This window comes from Chiloscyllium punctatum, chromosome 27 (assembly GCF_047496795.1).
Source record: "Chiloscyllium punctatum isolate Juve2018m chromosome 27, sChiPun1.3, whole genome shotgun sequence".
Classification (NCBI taxonomy): domain Eukaryota; kingdom Metazoa; phylum Chordata; class Chondrichthyes; order Orectolobiformes; family Hemiscylliidae; genus Chiloscyllium; species Chiloscyllium punctatum.
In genome coordinates this window covers 8,686,578-8,708,931 of record NC_092765.1, presented here as the reverse complement: position 1 = coordinate 8,708,931, position 22,354 = coordinate 8,686,578, and the positions used below count along the sequence as shown (strand labels likewise).

Genomic DNA, 22,354 nt, shown 5'->3' with positions numbered 1-22,354 from the left:
ATGAAACCAATAACCAGTTATAATAAAATAAACTTTTTTTTAAAATATGACCTGCAAGGGTGCCATGTTTCTCACGGCTACATTCCATCCTTCAAAACTTCAAATACTGAACTAGAGTTTCATTGGATTTAGGAACCATGTTTCTGTTAAAAAGGAACTTTGTTGAAATAAAATTATATGTAAGAAAAGCACTTTAAGATGTCTCCTGTGTAAGAGGCTGCATTTCATTTTTTAAAAATAAAAGAGCAAGTAATTTATATATATATATATGAACTGCAACAGTGCTCATGTTTCGAGGCTCTATCAGTGAAAAGTGCTCATGCCCCAAAAACCTTAAATATCTTCTGAACATAATTAACGTATGTGACAATAACTATTAAAGCACAATGGTCATCTGCACTTGTATGATTCTTTTAATAAAAACAGCTGCATTAAAGATACATGTCCACCACAGCAACCTGTGCGATCAATTAAAGGTTCCTTTCAGACGTCACACACTACCATCTCCCTGCAAAACCCAGAAACAGTAACTCTCTCTCTGCTCACCTCACACTCAAGAAAATCTTTTACAAACCAACGCATGCCACTTACCACATACATGAACTAGAATTGAAACAAAGCTTATTGTAATAACAACATCCAATATAAGAGCTCTTGCGCTGACCTTGGGACACAACTTACTTTGGTGACCACATCACACACATGTCCAATAGATAAACCAATTAGATTGGCAGAAAACTGATGAGTACGAACACAAGCAGCAAGTATTTGAAAAGAACAGTCAACAAGATAGCAGCCTTTTTGAAAACAAGTTCTGGTTGCCAAATTTGCCATGTGCTGCGAATAATTGTAGTTTGTGATACACCATGTCAAAACTTATCACTTTTTCAGACACTGGTCAATTGCATGCAAGATGCAGCAGTCTTTTCAAAATTGAATACATTGGACACAATCTTTCTAACTTTCTTGTCGGTTACTTTGTGAAACTACAATTTCTCAACACTACAGACTGCACACACTCAGCTCATTTTGAGCACCATGAAGAGATTCTAATGGTGGATTTCAAACAGTTTTTTTTGTTGCAATTTATGTGACACAGTTAGAAAGCTGAAAATTAAATTCCTAATCTCCTATCAGACTCCAATTCTTAAAACAAAAATTGGGTGTTTGGGTTTGCATGACATTCCAACTCAAATCCTGACACATACTTCCTATTGACTGAAACAAACAAGCTGCCAAATTAATATAAGATACAAAATACAAGATACAATGAGAATGAATTTTTCCTGTCATCATGGCAATCAATCTCTTACCAAAGAAATCCACTTCGAGCTCAGAAACAAGGCAAGTTAAGCCTGGAAAGTGAAAAACTAAGGCAACTAAATGTTGTCTTCCACTTGTTCTTCCCCATACGTCACATTTTAACATTATTCATTTTGTAGTTCAAAGCGATTTTCTTAAACAAATCTTACCCACAACCTGCATTTTGAAGTCTCATACTATTTGCTTTCACCATTTTCCAAGTCATGCTATTCCATGGATTTACTACTTAGCTCACTGATGTTACTTCTCAATTTACCCTCATCCCTTTTAACGCCAAAGTGCTGACTGAGAGATCCAAAAGTGCCAACACTTATAAATGAACTATTAAATCCAAAATCTTACTACACTGCATTAGTTGGGACAACGTAAAGTCTAGAAAGACAAAAAACCATTCAACTTATCCAGATTCCTACACTCAGAACAATCCATTTTTTCAAATGTTCAATTCCCTCCTTCACTCTTCACCTATAACTTCCAGGATCACTACCTGCCTGCCTTTAGCTTCTACTGGAGGGGACAGTGTGGGGAAGGAAAGAAATTATCAGAGTTAATTGTCTTCATACAGATCATTGCATTTTACCTGCTAGAGTTGCAGCTGCAGCAAGCCCGGCAGTGTAGGGATCTGTACCTGGAGGAGCAGCACTAATGATGTATGGATTGGGAACAAAGGTTGCTGGAGCAAGCCCTGCTGAAAACATACCTGTGCAACATATAAAAACGCCACATCAAGTATTTGGAATGACACCTTAATTTTAGAACAATAGATTAGTGGCCGAGTCATAGTCATCACTGTTCAAGCACACACAACCAAAATGTGGATTCGAAACATTGTAAATTAACGTTGATTAGCACTGTTTCCAAAAACAGAAGCATGCATGCAGTTATGTGGCATTGCAATTGTGGGGGTAAAAAAAGGTGAGCAAAGATTATCAGTTCTGCAATTAAAGCACTCTTAAAACTTAGTACCCCTTGCAAGGGAAAAAAATCAGATAACATGCTCATAGGAAGTTGATTCAAACTAACAATAATTCATCGTTACTTCAAAAGCTCAGTGTCAAATAGTTTGCAGTTGTACATGACAAGAAGAAAATTGGTGTATATATTACTTGTACACACCACAACAGTAATTCAAATGCGTTACTTAAAGTGCCCAAGTTGCATTTAATTTGTGTAACTATAGCTAGAATGGAATGGATGCATAAGTACTGCTTGTAAGACTGCGAGTAAGAAATACACTAGAAATCAGTCAGAATTAAAATTTTAATAAAGGACAATGTACTTCCCACTGCTTCGGTTGATAAATGCTCCAAGTGATGTCTTGTCATAACAGGCTAAAGAGCCACCCTGTGCAGATAACTTGAAAACACCGATAAGGCTTTAACTAAACCACCCATTCCCCAGCCAGTTGTGACTGGCTCAAATCATTAGACTACATAAATTCAGTTCTTGATGCTGAATAGTTTCTGACTGAGGGCCATGAGTGTCATCACTTCCAAATGTTCACACTGAATGCAATTTTGTATTTACACCAAAAATAGCCTTACAATCCCATCAATACAAAGATTAAATGGTATCATTTTTTGGATAACCATCTCTCAAAATCCAATAAAATATATTTGATTCCGGTTGATAAACAAACAGCCATTGTACATGTAAAACATTAGTGAACCAATATAAAAGTTTTCTCTCAATAGTAATGAAATGTTCTGTCACTGATCTTACAGAAACAAACTATTTAATTTCTTAGTACAGCATTACAGTGCTATTGGTGCCTTTTGACTGCTCAGCAGTGCTGCACTGTGATAAAACAATAATTGCAGGGGTTTCAACATAGCTAATAAAGGAAGGGGGTCGCAGCGTAACTGATATCAAGTCCTCAAGGGGAATTCCAGAGTTTCAAAATTGAAACAACATTGTATCTGAGAAACAATTACCCCTTCCAACCAGTTACCAAGTCTATCATTAAACATAATTTAACTTGAATATTCAGCTCATTCAAACGTGATTAGAACAGTAAGGATTCTTAAGTCACAGATGAAAAGCTAGTGTTACAAGCTGATATTGAAAGGCTTTAATAATACACTCAAGCGGTCAAGCAAACACATTTAATTTAAATGGCTCTTTTGAGCCTCTATGCTCACACTTAGTATTACTGCTCAATAAACTGACATCTCCCTGAATACCCGATGACTCCACAAGGCAATGAAAGACATTAACAGAGCCATTAAGTCTGGTTCCCAATTATATTGGATTCTTGTTCAAGTAACAGATGTCACTCTAGCCGTTAGTCAGTACTTCCTCCACAATTCACTGTCACCTCCCCTCCTCCCATTAGACAGTCACCAATTTATGCACAATTCTTCTCTGTAACTTGGATTTCACATTGCCATCAAATCCTAAACTCATCTGTTCTGCATTAACAAAGCTAAATATTGAAAATTACATAAATAGTTGAATGATGAAAAAATTTTCCATCAGACACTCAGGGGAGTACACAGGTTTCTTAATAAGATATTCTTGAAAATGGCTTACCTATGTGTGGCTGCTGGGCTGCTGCAAGGGCGTATTGCTGCTGTTGTGCAGCTGTCAACTGCTGAACTGTCAATGCATTCTGTCTCTGGAATAGCTAAAGAAAAAAACATTTTAAAACATGCTGAATACTGGTTGATTCACCATACTTGCAGCTCTAGTGCTCTTTATATATTTCATGAACTAGCTCAGCTGTTATCTCCTTCCAGAATTCTGTGCATCACTTCCTCATTCTAAAGCACTACTTCTCAACACAAAATTTAGGCTTTGTTCATGCAGTAGTTAAAGACTTGCAGTATTACCTGTCTCAAAATGGAAGAACGGTGAAATTATTATTTTTTGTTAAAATGCAAATTTTTGGACGCCAGGTGTAGAAACAAAATCAGCTCTTTAGAATAGTGATAAGCCAGTTTCACAGAATGTGTGAAGCATCGAACCCTGTTTCCAAACAGTAACCCTGGCATTTGAAATGACCAGGTAGAACAGTTAACATTATATGGGGATGGGTGAGTGGGTAAAGGCCCGAAGTTATATAACAGATTTTTAGATGTAACGCTGCTACATGACACTAGGCACTTGGCCCTCTTAGTCCAAAGAAAACATGGTGCATACCCACAGTAGGAGTCTGCTGCAAATGCACAAATCAGTCAGGGTCTGTTACAGTGTTATAGAACACGGAAACAGACTCTTTGGTCCAACTCGTTCATGCCGACTAGACATCCTAAATTAATCGAGACCCATTTGCCAGCACTTGGCCCATACCCTTCTATTGCCCTTCCTATTCACATATCCATCCAGATGCCTTTTAAATGTTGTAATTGTACTAGCCTCCACCACTACCTCTGGCACCTCGTTCTGTACATGCACCATTCCCTACATGAAAACGTTACCCCTCAGATTCGTTTTACATCTTTCCCCTCTCACCTTATACCTATGCCATCTTATTTTAGACTCCCTCACTTTAGAAAAAAAGACCATGACTATTTATCCTATCCATGTCCCTCATGAGTTTTATAAACCTCTATAAGGTCACCCCTCAGCCTCCAACGTTCCAGGGAAAGCAGCCCTGGCCTATTCAGCCTCTCCGTATAGCTCATACCCTCCCAGTCTTGGCAACATCCTTATAAATCTTTTCTACATCCTTTCAGGTTTAACAATATCTTGCCTATAGTAGGGCGACCAGAATTGTGTGAAGTATTGCAAAAGTGGCCTAACCAATGTCCTGTACAGCTGCAACATGACCTCCCAACTCCTAATACCAATGCACTGACCAATTACAGCAAGTGTGCCAAACGCCTTCTTCACCACCCTGTCTATCTGCGACTCCACTTTCAAGGAACTACGCACATCCACTTCTCAGTATCTTGGTTCAGCAACACTTCCCAGAGCCTTACCATTAACCACGTGAGCCCGGCCCTGCTTTACCTTTCCAAAATGCAACAGCTCATTTAAATAAATTAAACTCTGTCACACAAGCCATCCAATCGAGGCCCCATGACACTGAGATAACCTTCTTCACTGTCCACTGCATCTCCAAATGACAAAAAGCACCTTCACCAATCCTTGCGACACACTGCTGGTCACAGGCCTCCACTCTGATAAGCAATCCTCTACCAACACCTTCTGTCACTTCCCATCAAAGACTATTTTTATGCATTTTCCTCCAGCACCTCTTCTGTAGTATGAACTCTTTTCAAGACATTATTTATTTCCTCAAGTTCCCTAGCTTCCATGTCCTTTCCCACAGTAAATACTGATGTAAAATATCCATTTGGTATCCCATCAATCTCCTGTAGTTCTACAGACGGCCACATTGACCTTTAAACGGCCCTATTCTCTCCAGAGTTCAGTTTTTCCCTTAATTTACTTACAGAATCTCATTGGATTCTCTTTAATACTATTTGCAAAACTATCTCATGTCTCCTTTATAGCTCTCTTAAGGATACTCCTACGCCCTTATACTCCTCTCAGGATTCCCTTGATCCAACCTGTCTATAGCTGACATAGATCTCCTTCTTTTTCTTGACCAGAGACGCAATTTCTCGATTTGTTAAAAAAAACTGTTTAAAAAGAATTAGTGTTGAGTAAAACTGAAGAAAGGTTACACCCTTTTTAAAAATTTTGTCAGTGGTGATTGACTTGCGCGTTGGTGCCAATGTATGTTTGGATCTCTGGCACCTGTATTTTTCTTCCTTTTTTCATTATTTCTTCATTAAACTCACAGCTAAACGAGCTTAAAAGAAGAGAAATATGCGTTGTGCAAGTTGAAATTTCCCAACAGCTTGCAGGAGATATTTGTGTGCTGTCTATGTAGAGTACATTTTTCAGATTCCATTGAAACCTACTTTCTTCTGTGGTTAACTTGCATCTTCCCAGATTGATTACCAACTGGCCTACAGTCTTCAATGCCTAAAGCAACTCCATTGATTTATACAATCCCAATTCAATAAATTTTATTGTTTTTTTCAAATGTTAAAGACACAGGTAGGTTTGTGAGGCCACCTTTTTAAACAATGTTTAATAAATAGACTTTAAGTGCCAAGAATTTTATTTTTAATCAATTCAGAATGGGTGTTATCTACTGGATTAATTACGTTGTTTAGATCCTGCTAATGTCAACCCTTTTAAACTTACCTTGTAACTGTATGCATCAATACAGCAATCATATAGCTTGGAAAGAAGAGAGGTTTCTAAAACAGCACTGGGGCAGCTTCAGTGACCTTTGACCCATGCCTGCAATCCTCACAATCAGCTATGCTGTCAAGCCACTCAATAAGCAATGATTAGCTCAAGGAGGTTCAAGTCAATTTCTATTCCTTTTACCCAGCTACTGGTGGGTGAGGGGACATATCGTTCTCATGTTATCTACGTATTGGAAACTCAAGAGTCATATTGGACTCATTTTTTAATTCTGCCTCACTACAGGTAGGACCAGAACTGCTGAGTTTTTCCACTACCCATCTAAAGCTGATTTTCACTATTAAATGTTTTACAAGTATAATGAAACGTACAGAATACTGAATGGCCTGGACAGAGTGGACAGTGGGAAGATGCTTCCACTGGTAGGAGAGACTAGGACCCGCGGGCACAGCCTTAGAGTAAAGGGAAGGCCTTTTAGAATGGAAATAAGGAGGAACTTGTTCAGCCAGAGAGTGAGGAATCTATGGAATAATTAAGAATCTATCTATCTCCATCTTCAATATACTCAATGTCCTGCCAGAGAAGACTGTGGAGGACAGGTCATTGAGTATATTAAAGATGGAGATAGATAGATTCTTAATTATCAAGGGAATCAAGGGTTCTGGGGAGAAAGCAGGAGAACGGGGTTGAGAAATTTATCAGCTACAATTGAATGGTGAAGCAGATTCGATGGGCTGAATGGCCGAATTTCTGCTCCTATGTCTTATGGTTTTATAATAACTTAAGTAATACTGAATTCTATTTGCCATTGCTGTCAGGACCTTGGGAATTGCACACCAGTGCAGTAAAAATATGGCACTAGAATAAATGGGAAGGAACTTGCAAGGGTCAAGTAAGGCTGGAAAATGAGGCACCTCAGTTTTTACAAACTGCTTGCATATGCATCTGTCACCATGGGATCAATAGTTAAAAATGAGCATTTTAATTTGATCAGCATTTTTAACTCTTAAACTTAGTCTCAGCAGCTTAGATGTAGGTGAACTAACCTGCTGTTGAGAGCTGTAGTCAAACAAACTCACAGCAGCTGTCGCGGAATCCATTTGCACCTGGCTACTGGAATAATCAAATTGTAGCGAGTCCAGCCCGACAGGTTCCATTGAATCCAAGGGCACATTCTGTGACTCCACATTGTTAAAATCTTCTGTAGGTTTCACATTGTTACTGTTAGCCAGCTGACCAAGGCCTTCGGAACTGTTCTGGTTGGGTCCAAGAAGATCCACAACTTCGTTTGGGGAGGTCTGGCAGCTGCCAGGGGTACGGCTGCAAAGAAAAGTTGAACGTCATTCTTGTACACACAACAAAAATAACTCTTTGTTGTCAGAACACACAGGTTACAGCAACTGCATAAATTTAAATCAGTCGCAGAAAAGTAAAAGAAATGTGCAATACAAATAGGGCGCAGCTTAACACGTGGTTGCACAGCTGGTGTAGGAGGGAGGGCTTCAGATATGTAGATAATTGGGATGCCTTCTGGGGAAGGAGGGACCTATACAAGAAGGACGGGTTGCATCTGAACTGGAAGGGGACCAATGTCCTGGGTGGAAGGTTTGCTCGAGTAGTTCGAGAGGGTTTAAACTAGTATGGCAGGGGGGTGGGAACCTGAGCTGTATGCCGGAGGTGAGAGTTGATGCAGATGAGGCAATAGCAAGAGGTAGACCAGCTAGTGGAAAGGACTTTCCTGGGAAGGAACCAAGGGACCAGTTAAAGTGTGTTTGCTGTAACGCAAGGAGTATCAGAAATAAAAGTGATGAACTTAGAGCATGGATCAGTATCTGGTGCTGTGATGTTGTGGCCATAACAGAGACATGGGTTTCACAGGGGCAGGAATGGTTGCTGGATGTTCCAGGGTTTAGAGCATTTAAAAAGAATAGGGAGGGGGGGGAAAAAGGAGGAGGGAGTGTATCACTACTAATCAAAGAGGGTATCACAGCTATAGAAGCTTCCATTATCGAGGAAGATCTGTCTACCGAGTCAGTATGGGTGGAAATTAGGAACAGCAAGGGAGCAGTCACCTCGTTAGGGGATTACTACAGGCCCCCCAGTAGCAGCAGGGAGATGGAAGAAATCATAGGTTGGCAGATTTTGTAAAAGTGTGGACGTGGTAGGATTGTTGTAATGGGTGACTTTAACTTTCCCAATATTGATTGGAACCTCCTTCGAGAAGATTTGAATGGAGCTGTTTTTGTAAGGTGCGTTCAGGAGGGTTTCCTAACTCAGTACGTTGACAGGCCGACGAGGGGAGAGGCCATTCTAGACTTGGTGCTCGGAACCGAGCTGGGGCAGGTATCAGATCTTGTGTTGAGAGCGCATTTTGGTGATAGTGACCACAATTGCCTCACATTCTACATAGCTATGGAGAAGGAGAGGATTAGGCAAAATGGGAGAATGTTTAATTGGGAAAGAGGAAACTACAATGCGATTAGACATGAGTTAGGAAGCATGGATTGGGAGCAATAGTTCCATGGTAAAGGGACTATAGACATGTGGAGACTGTTTAAGGAACAGTTGTTGCAAGTGATGAATAAATATGTCCTTCGGAGACAGGCAAGAAGGGGTAAGATAAAGGGACCTTGGATGACGAGAGCAGTGGAGCTTCTCGTCAAAAGGATAAAGGTAGCTGACATAAGGTGGGAGGAAGCTAGGGTCAAGCTCAGCTCTACAGGATTACAGGCAGGCGAGGAAGGAGCTTAAAAATGGTCTGAGGAGAGTCAGGAGAGGGCTCGAGAAAGGCTTGGCAGAACAGATTAGGGAGAACACAAAGGTATTTTACACTTATGTGAGGAATAAGAGAATGGTCAAAGAAAGAGTAGGGCCGATAAGGGATAGCATAGGGAACATGTGTGTGGAGTCTGAGGTGGTAGGGGAAGCCCTAAATGAGTTTTTTGCTTCTGTCTTTACGAAAGAAATGAACTTTGTAGTGAATGAAACCTTTGAAGAGCAGGTGTGCATGCTGAAATGGATAGAGATAGAGGAAGCTGATGTGCTGAAAGTTTTGTCAAACATTAAGATTGACAAGTCGCCAGGCCCGGACCAGATTTGTCCTCGGCTGCTTTGGGAAACGAGAAATGCAATTGCTTCGCCACTTGTGAAGATCTTTTCATCCTCCCTCTCCACTGGAGTCGTACCTGAGGACTAGAGAGAGGCAAATGTAATTCCTCTCTTCAAGAAAGGAAATAGGGAAATCCCCAACAATTACAGACCAGTCTCATGTCTGTCATCTGCAAGGTGTTAGAAGGATTCTGAAGGATAAGATTTATGACCATCTGGAAGAGCATGGCTTGATTAAATGCAGTCAACACGGCTTTGAGAGGGGCAGGTCATGCCTCACAAACCTTATCAAGTTCTTTGAGGATGTGACTAGAAAGATTGATGAGGGTCGAGCTGTGGATGTGGTGTATATGGACTTCAGCAAGGCATTTGATAAGGTTCCCCATGGTAGGCTCATTCAGAAGGTCAGGAGGAATGGGATTCAGGGGAGCATAGCTGTCTGGATCCAGAATTGGCTGGCCAACAGAAGACAGCAAGTGGTAGTAGAAGGAAAATATTCTGCCTGGAAGTCTGTGGCGAGTGGTGTTCCACAAGGCTCTATCCTTGGGCCTCTATTGTTTGTAATTTCTAATAATGACTTGGAAGAGGGGATTGAAGGATGGGTCAGCAAGTTTGGAGGTGTCGTTGACAGTACAGAGGGCTGTTATAGGCTGCAGCGGGACATTGACAGGATGCAGAGATGGGCTGAGAGGTGGCAGATGGAGTTCAACCTGGATAAATGCGAGATGATGCATTTTGGAAGGTCAAATTTGAAAGTGGAGTACAGGATTAAGGATAGGATTCTTGGCAGTGTGGAGGAACAGAGGGATCTTGGGGTGCAGATACATAGATCCCTTAAAATGGCCACCCAAGTGGACAGGGTTGTTAAGAAAACATATGGTGTTTTGGCTTTCGTTAACAGGGGGATTGAGTTTAAGAGTCGTGAGATCTTGTTGCAGCTGTATAAAACTTTGGTTAGACTGCACTTGGAATACTGCGTCCAGTTCTGGTCGCCCTATTATAAGAAAGATGTGGATGCCTTGGAGAGGGTTCAGAGGAGGTTTACCAGGATGCTGCCTGAACTGGATGGCTTATCTTATGAGGAGAGGTTGACTGAGCTCGGACTTTTTTCATTGGAGAAGAGGGGGAGGAGAGGGGACCTAATTAAGGTATACAAGATAATGAGAGGCATAGATAGAGTCGATAGCCAGAGACTATTTCCCAGAGCAGAAATGACTAACACAAGGGGTCATAGTTTTAAGCTGGTTGGAGGAAAGTATAGAGGGGATGTCAGAGGCGGGTTCTTTACACAGAGAGAGAGCATGGAATGCGTTGCCAGCAAGCAGTTGTGGAGGCAGGGTCATTGGGGACATTTAAGAGACTACTGGACATGCATATGGTCACAGAAATTTGAGGGTGCATACATGAGGATCAATAGTCGGCACAACATCGTGGGCTGAAGGGCCTGTTCTGTGCTGTACTGTTCTATGTTCTAAATATGTATTGATCTGGAGACTTGCAATCAATGATTTGTATACAAAGTGTTAAAGACAGTCTAGTCAAAGTGCTGACAGTCATCTTTCTTAAATGTTCATGGAACATGGGCATTGCTGGCTAAGACAGCATTTATTGCCCATCTTTAATTGCCAAGAGGGCTTTTAAGAGTCACATGTAGGGCAAATCATGTAAGGATGGCAGCTTTTCTTCCTTAAAGATATTAGATGGGCTTTTATGACAATTGATGTTACATGATTGCCATTAAGGTAGTGTTTCATTCTAGATTTCACTGAATTCAAATTTTAACCACCTACCAAGGTGGAATTCGAACTCCTTTCTCCCAGAACATTAGCTCAGGTTTCTGGATTACTCATCCAGTAACATCACCACAACTCCGCTGCCTGCCACAAACAATTTAATCTTGCAACATTAAATGCTGAAATATGAATATCACCTCCAATCAATAACTGACTTCACAAGAGTTGCCATGGAGTCCAAAATGTACACAATAATGCTTCTAATAAGCAAATCAGACATGGTTTAAGACATAAAAACCGCCCTTAGTCTTTGAGCCATTTACTAATCAAAAAAGTTTCATAGTAAGCCATGCGTTGCTGACAAAGGGAAAAAACAAAACCACAAAGTTCCTTAAATGTAACATTATGTATAATGTATTAAGGAGGATGTCATACTTGAAATTGCATTAAAAAGTATTTAAAATGCCCGGTTGGGTCCAACTTAATTTTCCTACTGTAAAATGGCCAATTTTATTCCTTTGTATATAAATGGAGTCATGAGGATATTATTTCTCAGAAGGTCAGAGATTAAATGGGGTATGAAAGTCATGAAATACAAACATAAAATCACAAGTAGTAAAAAAGGGTTTATTATGACAACACCAAAATGCAAACATAAAAACTCATTTTGGAGGAAAATAATATAAAAGCAGGGACAAATGTTCAATTATGTAGAGCCTGAAGCGTTCATAGTTTTAACTTCTGGATTAGAAAAGGATATTGAAGCATTTGCGAAAAGTGCAGGAAAAATTAACAAGGATATTGTCATAATTGAGATGCCACCGTCAGAAAGGAGCTTGTGGGAAGGGGCATTTTCTCTGGAAAAAAAAAGGCTAAGACGATAGCTGAGGGGGGCTTAAAACTTATGCAGTGGCTCAACAGAAATGATGCTGAGAAACTGCTCCCATAAACAAGTACAGAAACAAGTGCCACAAATACAACATTGCAATTTCGTAACACAGTGGTGTTAGCGTGCCACACAGACTGTTTGAAGCAAAAGGAAATATAACACATATTAGCAGAAACAGAAAGCTGGCAGGAATTTTAAAAAAGGGTGGTAAATCTATTGGGCTGAATTGCCCATTTGTGTGCAAATGACAGCTACTAGGAATGAAGACAAAATAGGTGACATTTTTAATGCATACATTTAAAAAGTGTTAGGTATCAATTAAAATGTGTTGTATTTAGCACTACACGAATATAAATACTGTAATCAAGCTGCAACAGCAGACCAAGAGACAGAAACAGAAGCAGTCCATTCGGCCCCTCAAGCCTGCTCCACCATTTAATAAGATCATGCGGTTCCAACATTCTTCAAGCCCCGTCCTTATAGCCCTTGCTTCCCCGACTGATGAATAACCTCAGTCTTAAATATATAAACTAGGACTATGGCCACACAGCTCTGTGTGGCAAGAAGCTCCAAAAGACATTCAACCTTCAGAAGAAATTCCTCTTTATCTCAGTCCTAAATTGGCAGCCCCTTATTCAGAGACTATGTCTTCTAGTCCCAAGCTCTCTCACAACAGGAAACGCCCTCTCGGTATTTACCCTGTCAGACCCCTTAAGAATCCTACATGATTCAATGAAATCACCTCTCGTTCTTCTAAACTCCAGGAAGTAAAGTCCCAACCCGTTTAGCTTTTGCTCTTAAGACATTTCTTCCACACCAGGATCATCCTTGTGAACCTTTTCTGAACTGCTTCCAATGAAATGATATCATTCCTTAAATAAGGAGGTCCAAAACTCTCAGTATTCCAGACATGGTCTGATTTTTAGATGGCTTATGCTTTATTTGAGTCATTGACCATTCTCACCATGTGTTGAAGAAAATGGTAATAAAGTTGCCTGCTTGAACAGTAGTCCTCTGGATGTAGGGTCATCCACAGTGCTGTTCAGGAGGGAGTTACAGGATTTGAAGTGGTGACAGCGAAAGAACAGCAATATAGTTCCAAAGCAGGGTGACATGACTTAAGAGGGGATCTTGAAGGTGCTGTTATAATTCATGAGGCTGGTCAACTAGTACTCATCTGGCCTAAATCTCATTTATCCAGCACTTGGCCTGTACTCTCAGATAAACTTTTGAATCAACCTGCTCCACATTGCTGGAATGCATAAATGGATTAGATTGGACTTGAACAAAAGCCTTCTGGCCCAGAAGTAGCGACACTTCCACTGTACCAGAAGATCCCCTTGTACCTTTGTACGGTAGGGTGTCGCAATGATTTATCTAAAGCTTTCTAATTCGGTTTCTGTTTCCTTTCAGGTAGTGAGCTCAGATAGCCACTACCTTTTGGGTGAATTTTCTTTTCCTAAAATCCTTTCAGCGTCCTAACCCTCACCTTCTGCTTACTCACCCTGCTGTTAGTGGAGAAAGATTCTTCCTATACTCCTCATAACTTTGTACACCTCAAACAGGTCTTCCCTCAGCTCCCTGTGCTCCAAGGAAAACAAACCCAGTCTATCCAGCTTCTCTATATTGCTGAAGCACTCCAGGCCAAGCAAAGTCCTGGAAGATCTTTGCACTCTCTATAATGCAATAACATCTAATGAAATGTTGACCAAAACTGCACTGTACTCAAGCCAACTAACATTTTATACACCTCTAATATAACCTTCCTGCTCTTGTATTCAATATCTTTACAAATAAAAGGTATCCCATATGCACTCTTAACTACTTATCCACCTGCACAACTGCCTTTCAGAAGCTATGGACATGCGTACCAAGCTCTCTATGATCCTCTTAACTTCCAAGAATCCTAACATTCATTGTGTTAGCTCTCCCAAAATGCTTTACTTCATATTGTTCAGAATTAAATTCTGTTCAGCTATCTGACAGGCACATGTATTTTGTAAATAGTCCAAGGCTTTCATTCTTACTGCACAACCAATTATTGTGCCACCTGCAAACTTAATAAATCATACCTCCTACATCCATGTCTAAACCATGTAGACCAAAAACAGCAAGGGACTCAGCACCAAACTTGACACTGATGATGTTCCTTTCCATAACTTTGCTAGCAAGAGAAAGCAGACTGATAATGGCAGTAATTGTGCAGGTTGGATTTGTGGTCAGGACATATATGGGTAATTTGCACATTGCCAGATAGCATCAAATATAATTGCTGCTTTCGAACAGCTTAGCTAGAGGCATGGCTAGCTCTGAAGCGCAAGTTTTCAATACTATTGCTAGAATGTGTACAGGCCCAACAGTCTTTGCAGCATCCAGTGTCTTCAAGCATTTACTGACCACACCTGAAATGAATCAAATTGGTCCAAGACTGGTATCTTTGATGCTTAGGAACTCAGGAGGCAGCAGAGACAGGTAACCAACTTGGCACTGCTGGCACAGGATAGATGGAAACACTGTACTAATGTGCTGGGCTCCCCCATCATTGAATGGGTGAATCTTGGTGAAACCTCCAACCCCTGTTCTTTTAAATGGTCTACCGCCATAATGACGACATGTGGTAGTAATGCAGTGGTTAGATCTGATCCACTGGTTGAGGGTTTACTTAACACTGTTTATTGCATGCGGCATCCGCTGTATAGCGCACAACAATTCTTTTCTAAGTATGCTTGATGCTGCTCCTAGCACTCCTTTATGCATTCTTCATTGAACAGGCTCTGTGATAACTGTAGAGCAGGGAGATATAATCAGGCTATGTAGTTAGACTGCAGTTGAAATCAGTGCTGGTGCTGCTGATGATCCACTGTGCTTCATTGGTGTCCAATTTTACTAAATCTGCTCCATGTCTCTACCATTTAGTAGATGTGTAGCCTGACATGACACAATGGAGAGTATCCTCATTGTGAAAATGGCACTTCACCACAAAAAAGACTGTGCGGTGGTCACTGCTGTTGACACTTTCATGGACAGAAGCATCTGCAACAGGCAGATTTGGTGAGGAAAGGGTCAAGTGTATTTTCTTCCCCATCAGTGGCCACAGACTTAGTCAGTCAGCTATATCCTTTAGGCCTCAGCCAGCTCAGTCAATAATAGTGCTACTGAGCTACTCTTCATGATAGACATTACGGTCACTCACCCAGAGTACAATTTGTACTTTCGCCCAATCACACTCAACTGTTTCAACATTTTTCCTTCATTATAAATGTCAGAAGCTGGGATGCTTATTGATGTTCACACTGCACAGCATTAATTACAATTCCTGAGATACTGCATTAGGCAGTGTCCACAGGAAGAAAGACTTGATAACAGTCAACCTAAGGAGCAAGTAATACCAGTGTCACATGTGGACCATTGTCAACAGGATCGAATGTACCCAGCTCACATCGATAGTGGCATCATCATCACAGAAGGCCTTACAATCAACTTCTTGGGAACTACCACTAATCAGAAAGTGAACTGGACATAAATAATGTAACTTAAAGGACAAGTCAGGGACTGGGACTTCTTTGGTGAGTTACTTCCCACAGCCTATCCAGCAGCTGCAAGACACAATTCAAGATTATTGTGGAATATTCTCACTTGGTTGGATGAATGCAATTCCAACAACATTCAAAAAGCCCGACACAATCAAAGACAATGCAGCCCACTTGGGTGGTACCTCCCATTCACCACCAAAGTTCATGTCCTCCGTCACTAGCACAGTGATAGCAGCGTGCAGCATCAACAACATGCATTAATATAACTCTCAGAAGCTCCTCCAACAACATGCTCAAACTACATGACCCAATCTTATTTTTAAAAGACACCAGGGGAGCACCACCAGATGGAAGTACCTCTCCAAGCCACACAATGTCCTGATTTTGAACTACATCACCCACCATTCAACGTTGCTGACCCAAATTCTAGAACTCCAATCCAAATAGCGCTGTTGATGTACATACACATGGAATATGGCAGCTATCCTACATATATGAAGGCAGTGAGGCATGGGTATAAATGCCCGCACAGCCCAGTGATTCTGCATCCCATAGATGAGTAAAAGAACCGTAGGAACAGCATTAAGCTGTGCAATCTCTCAAGGTGGCTCCAAAATTTACTAAAATCATTCCCAATCTGAATCTGAAACCCTTCAGACTAAGGGCAAGCAAAACCAAATCATTAACATTAACTGAGCTAGCATCTGCTGTTTTTGAGAGTGGTCCAGGTCTGTATAATCCTTGAAGAGATATTTCCCAATATCTGCCGAAAGACCAAACGAGTCACTGGTAACACTAGTGGATAATGGCAGTACTGAGGTGCACCATTTTACCCCTCTATGCCTTAATAAGGAAAGCTGGAGCTGTAGATGTGTTTGAAATATTACAACTGCTTAATATACAATGTACAACTTGCACCATCTCCTCTCAGCTTAAATTGAAGTGCCAATAACTGGAGAGAGAAGTAAATCATCCATACTAATTGAATAAACTCAACAAAGAGGTAGAGATACATACTTGAATACAATGTTTAGCTTCACTTATCAACAAATGAATGAATGGAAAAATACTGCTCTCAAACATTTATGACATGAACAAACCGCCTGTCACTTTTGTATCAGCAAAACTCTAGCCTTTTTGTTACACCTCACTAGGAAAGCCTGGCTGGAAATCAAACCTCACTACTCCTGAGGTTGTTATAAAAGTTAAAGATTTTAGAAGAATACTCAAAGTTTCCCAATTTAGCTGTCTTTTAGACCTTGACTAATAAAGCATGGACCAGGTTTCTGTACTTAAGAATTGCTATTTATAGTAAATAGATTCCTGCTACAGTTAAACAATGATGAACCACTAACATATACCTACTCATTAAAATTCTAATATGTTTATAAAACTCCCCCATATACAAATGCAGACAGATTTCTTTTTAAAAACCCGGGTGTTTAGGGCAGAAGGTAAGACAAGGTAGACAGTTCAATGGATCTGTTCTATAGGATTCGCTAGGTTGATCCTTTCGGCTTGTCAAAACCTAGAACTTAAATCGGTCTCTCAGTCTCCTCTGCTCTAACCGAAACCGGCCCATTTCCCAACATGCCCACCAACTCTTTAGTCGGACTTATATGTCCTGATATCAGGCAACAGACTAGTAAATCTGTTCTCTAACTGCTTCATCGCTTCGATATCTTCGGGCATGCAGCCAAAAATGCCCAAGTGCCCTTAGCCAAGTTTGTATTTCATTCATTCTGCTTTCATGGACTGGATGTAAATTTGGAAAAAGATATATTTTGGACATGTATAATTAACCAGCCAGCAAAAGTTGTCATGGTTGGATGTGGCAATTACTCATAGTGCAAAGAACACTACTTCCCTCAAAATCCTGATCTATAAAGGTGTTCTTCTGATCCGGCTATCATCGTATATAGGATAGACCACAGCCACAATCTACGTGGAGAATATTTCACACTTTTTTGTCTTGACTGCTAATGTGTACTTAAATCTCTCACAACAATGTGATTGCTACTGTTTATAACCATGTGATGGATTCTTTTCGTTAGCCACATCCTCTACAATCAATTGCACACGCCAAGTTTTTTTTTAAAAGTTTGAAGGCCATGGCCTTTATTTTGTTGAGTGGGGAATGGGAAAGCTGGTGCAAGGTGCTACAAAGCTGGTCACTTTTTTTTCTAAAAGCTGTTTCTTTTCTGAAGGATACTGTGTCCTTGGACTTTTTTTCCAGAGGGGTAATAAAACTCTCCCGGTTCAGATTAGACCGGTTTGGTACAGAGATTAAAGGGTATTGAGAGACCTTTTTGTTTATATGTAAACAGACAAGACTTCAGGCCAAAGTGGTCATGTTTTAAAAGTGACCTGTATAATGAAAAGAAAAAGTGGTCAATTCTCGAGCTGGGCAGTTCAGTCCAAAATCTGTTAGAAGTGAACTGTGTAAACAGGCTCTCTCTGCCCTTCTAAATTAAACCTGTAAGCATCTGTTCCTTTTTTTCTTTTACTGTGTTTTAAGGGGTTTGCTTATTGGGACTGATGTGTATATTCAGAACAGTATAATTAAGTATAGTTTGGATAGACTGAGTTCTGTAGGGGTTCTTTATTCTGTTCTTTGTGTTTCATTGTGTTATTTTGTGAATAATCTTTTGTCTGTTTTAAAACCGGATAGTTAGCCTGGTTAACTCATTCTGGTTAATTCTTACTGTAGCCGAAAATGTGTTGCTGGAAAAGCGCCGCGGGTCAGGCAGCATCCAAGGATCAGGAGAATAGACGTTTCGGGCATGAGCCCTTCTTACTGTACACTTACCAAACCAAATTGCAAGGTTATGGTCTGGGCTGCTTGCTTAAGAATGTTTTGAGTGGTCTGGCCTAGTCCATAACAAAGGACATGACCTGATTTAACATCTGCATACTTGAGAAGAAATGTTACTATTTGCCACAGAGGTGCTGTCGTGGATAATGTATGGAAAGTCATATAATATTAATCCATTGTTCTTATAAGAAGCTCCGGTGCATGGATCAAGCTTTTGGACAGAATGAAGTATTGTCATCCGCAATATTTTATTTCTGGTACGAATGGATAGAAATCGCTGATATTGGCTCAACATAAAAAGAGGTCAATCATAATTGAGCAAATGTTCCAATAAACCTACTGTAACACTTAACAGCTTTAAATAACTTTGATCAAAAATATCATACGAAAGGGGCACGCTGTAACTTCACCACATACCTGAAGTCCTTAACATCAGCATCTATGCCATTTTGTACCACCAGGCCGTTTGTTTTATCAATCCCATCATCCTCCACTTCCTTCAGATCTCCCATCTTATCTCCGTCGAATGAAGATTTTCCTTTCTTGTCTCCCTTTTCATTATGAGTCTCAGCATCTCCTGAACCCTGTACAGATTGGTAAAGAGGAGGGTGTGGGAAGAGATAAGGGAAAGAACCTTTATTAAAGATAGAGCTGTATTGGTACATTCGCAGGTTTAAACAAGCTGAGAACATAGCTGAGAAACTGCACAGTATATGTAATATCATTTCTTTTCACCAAAGTCTCCAAGGTCCCATAGTAAATTGCAGCAATTAGCTCTAAACAGCATCAATATTAAACCAAGGAAGAACCAAGGATCTGCACCGGTAAAACCAACTAGGAGTACCAAGAATGCCTGAGGTAATAAATCACAGCTTTCAATACTGCCACCAATGGAAAAGATGGCCAAAAACAAAATGAGCATATCAGTGACTAAGTGGAAAGGCCTACTCATTGTAATATTGACATATTACAGAAAAATCAACTTTGATAAGTTCAGAAAGACTGCCCGTTCAGTAAACCATAAAGATCATGAAGATTAGATGGTCCACGTTTCAGATGTAGAGTGACAATGTAGACCAGGAAATTACTCATGGTTTCTGTTCCGATCCATTACGCACACTGCAAAAATATCCAAGAATGTGGTGGATATCATGCAAGGGCAAAGCAGCACATAAGTTAAGTAGCTGAACAGCACTTGTTATTAACATTCATATATGAATATGGCCGCTCGACTGAACTACCACAGAATGTCCATCATACTGGAGAGGTTGAAATAGTACCAGGATTAGATGCAGGGTCAGAACTGCTTTTACTTGAACTACTAGCATAACTGACACCATGCAATATAACCTCAGAATGAGCACTTTCAGATTTGGGTTGTACTTAGTGAGCAATTTGAACTACACACTAGAGAGAAGCATAAGTGACAGTGCTGAGACTCATGTGAGATGACAAAATAACAGAGTGGCACAAAAACCACAATGTACATCATTAAAGTTGCTAGTTAAACTGTGTGGTTTCTCTTCTCTCCATGGCTGCAGTACTAGTACTATTGCAAAGCAAAACGCATCCAATACTTACAAATGGTCCTTTTCGGAGGCAAGACTCCAGTTTTTCCCCAGGAGAAGAGCTCAGTACATATTCCACCATGCTGACACCCAGTCCTCCACTTTCAGACCGGGGAGACAAGACAGAGTTGACCTCGTTACTGCCATGAAAACCTTGACCAGGACGTCTCTGCACCATGATTGGCTGTGACACGGAGTGATCTGAGGGAGGGGTCAATTAAATAGGCATTAATTTTCTGTTACTATAATAATATATTGTATACTAGATAAGATGATAGAACTAAGGACATCTGGAGCTCCATTTAGCTCAATTACAATTTATTACAAAACAGGGACACATTTGATAAAATTGCGCAAATACATCAAAATGTAATAGTATATCCTTAAATAGTAAATTGTAATAGCAAATCGTAGTAGCTCTAGACAAGTATGCTGTCTGGTGCTACACTCCTGAGGAATATGCCATAAATAGTTTCAACTAGACAGTTTTTCATAAAGCTCCAAAAATGACAAAAAGTGCAGATCAAAACTGATTCTAAAACAACATTTTTAAAATCAAGTCCTAACTTATAAACAATCCTTTCCAAATTCCAGCATTTGAGAGTTCTTAACAGTAAATATATATTGTACATTTTGCCAGCTGCTTGCACACACAAGGAGATATGCTTGTGCTATTTTCAGGCAAGTCTCACATACTTAGACTCTCCTGAAAATAGCACAGCCAGAACGAATACTCTAGATATGACAAGCCACCCTAAAGCTGAGTCTCCCAGCAAATGTATGTCACAAAATCAAAATCAGAGCAGTGCCTTGAGCAACTGCTGCCAATATAAAATCTGATATTTCCATTCAATGGAAATATTAACGCTTATGTTAGCTCTTTCCTACCTCAATATGAATGAAATCATGGGTCAACACCATATTTATTCCTGTTTTGAGGAAGAAAGTCATTTTTATAGAATCCCTACAGTGTGGAAACAGGAAATTTGGCCCAACAAGTCTACACTGAGCCTCCGAATAGTAACTCACCCAGACCCATTTCCCTACCCTATTGCGTGACATTTCCCCTGCCTGATGCACCGAACTTACATGTCCCTAAACACCAGAGGTAATTTAGCATGGCCAATCCACCCTAACCTGCACATCTTTGGACTATGGGAGGAAACCAGGTCACCCAGTGGAAACCCATGCAGACACAGGGACAATGTGCAAACTCCACACAGACAGCTTTTCTTTCTGCACTCATCAGGACAATTTGCAAGAATACCAATAAAGGGAAAACATTATTTACATTGAGAGAAAGATTTTTACTGGATGCAAGTTGATTCAGGTTGGTCGAGTCAATTCCATACAGAATGTACCACTGGTAATGAACATTTAACTGCTAGGTTTTGTCCAAATTTTAAATAAGACAGATTGATTGGTCAAAGCGACATGAGGAGGAATGAGCCAGAGTGTGTATATTTGTTCTTTAACTGCACAGAACAGGCAGTGTATATTAATTTTTATAGTTTGCAGTACATGCAGATGCACCACTCTGTGACAATCTGCAACAATCCTAATGAAAATCTTAAACCGGCTGTTAGCATAGTTCTTCATGCACTCTATTGTTCAGCAATGCTGCCCGGTCACAGAATTGCATCTAATATCGATGCATTACTACAGTGTCAGTCTTTATTTGACAGTGCTAGCCTATTTAACAAAGATGCCACATACATCTGCACTATAACTGATTGCATATCCATTTATATGCATTACTGTGAATCAGAATTCATTGAATCAGAATTCATTAACTCAGTAACTTGTATAGTTGAGCAGTTTTAAAAGCACCAGATCGGCCCAAATAGATAGCATTCCCAGTTTCCTCCTGGACCAAGCTCTCACAAACATCTTTGTTGGCTTTCATGAGAAACTGGTCATCAATTGAATGATACTCAAACTGCCACCCCACGTATGTTTCCGATAAATACATGTAACGTTTGCAAAATTGAATTATTTGAATTTGCAGCTGCACGCTAGAATTTTCTTACATGTCTTAATAGTTCTATCCGAAGCACAAATTCACCTTTTGAAATGTAGTAGTCAAATAAGCTCACTTTCTTTGGTACCCTAATTGAGAAACTGACCAGGGGGTGTTCTCTACCACACACCTATTTTCACTGAACAATTTATACCTTGGGATTTCTAGCATCACACACACAAAATGGACAACCTCA

The 22,354-nt window shown here is 40.2% G+C and overlaps 1 protein-coding gene across 8 annotated transcripts in view; it reads right to left on the bottom strand.

Moving 5' to 3' along the window:
• The window catches only part of LOC140453394 (pumilio homolog 1-like), a 163,610-nt gene that overhangs the window by 40,790 nt on the left and 100,466 nt on the right, over positions 1–22,354 (bottom strand). For all 8 annotated transcript variants that reach the window (XM_072548016.1, XM_072548015.1, XM_072548018.1 and 5 more), the window contains 5 exons: positions 20,152–20,339; positions 18,988–19,154; positions 7,539–7,812; positions 3,856–3,949; positions 1,904–2,023 (listed from right to left, as the gene is read on the bottom strand). In XM_072548016.1, the coding sequence (XP_072404117.1) occupies positions 1,904–2,023; positions 3,856–3,949; positions 7,539–7,812; positions 18,988–19,154; positions 20,152–20,339 (843 nt within the window). The remainder of the gene's footprint in view (positions 1–1,903; positions 2,024–3,855; positions 3,950–7,538; positions 7,813–18,987; positions 19,155–20,151; positions 20,340–22,354) is intronic.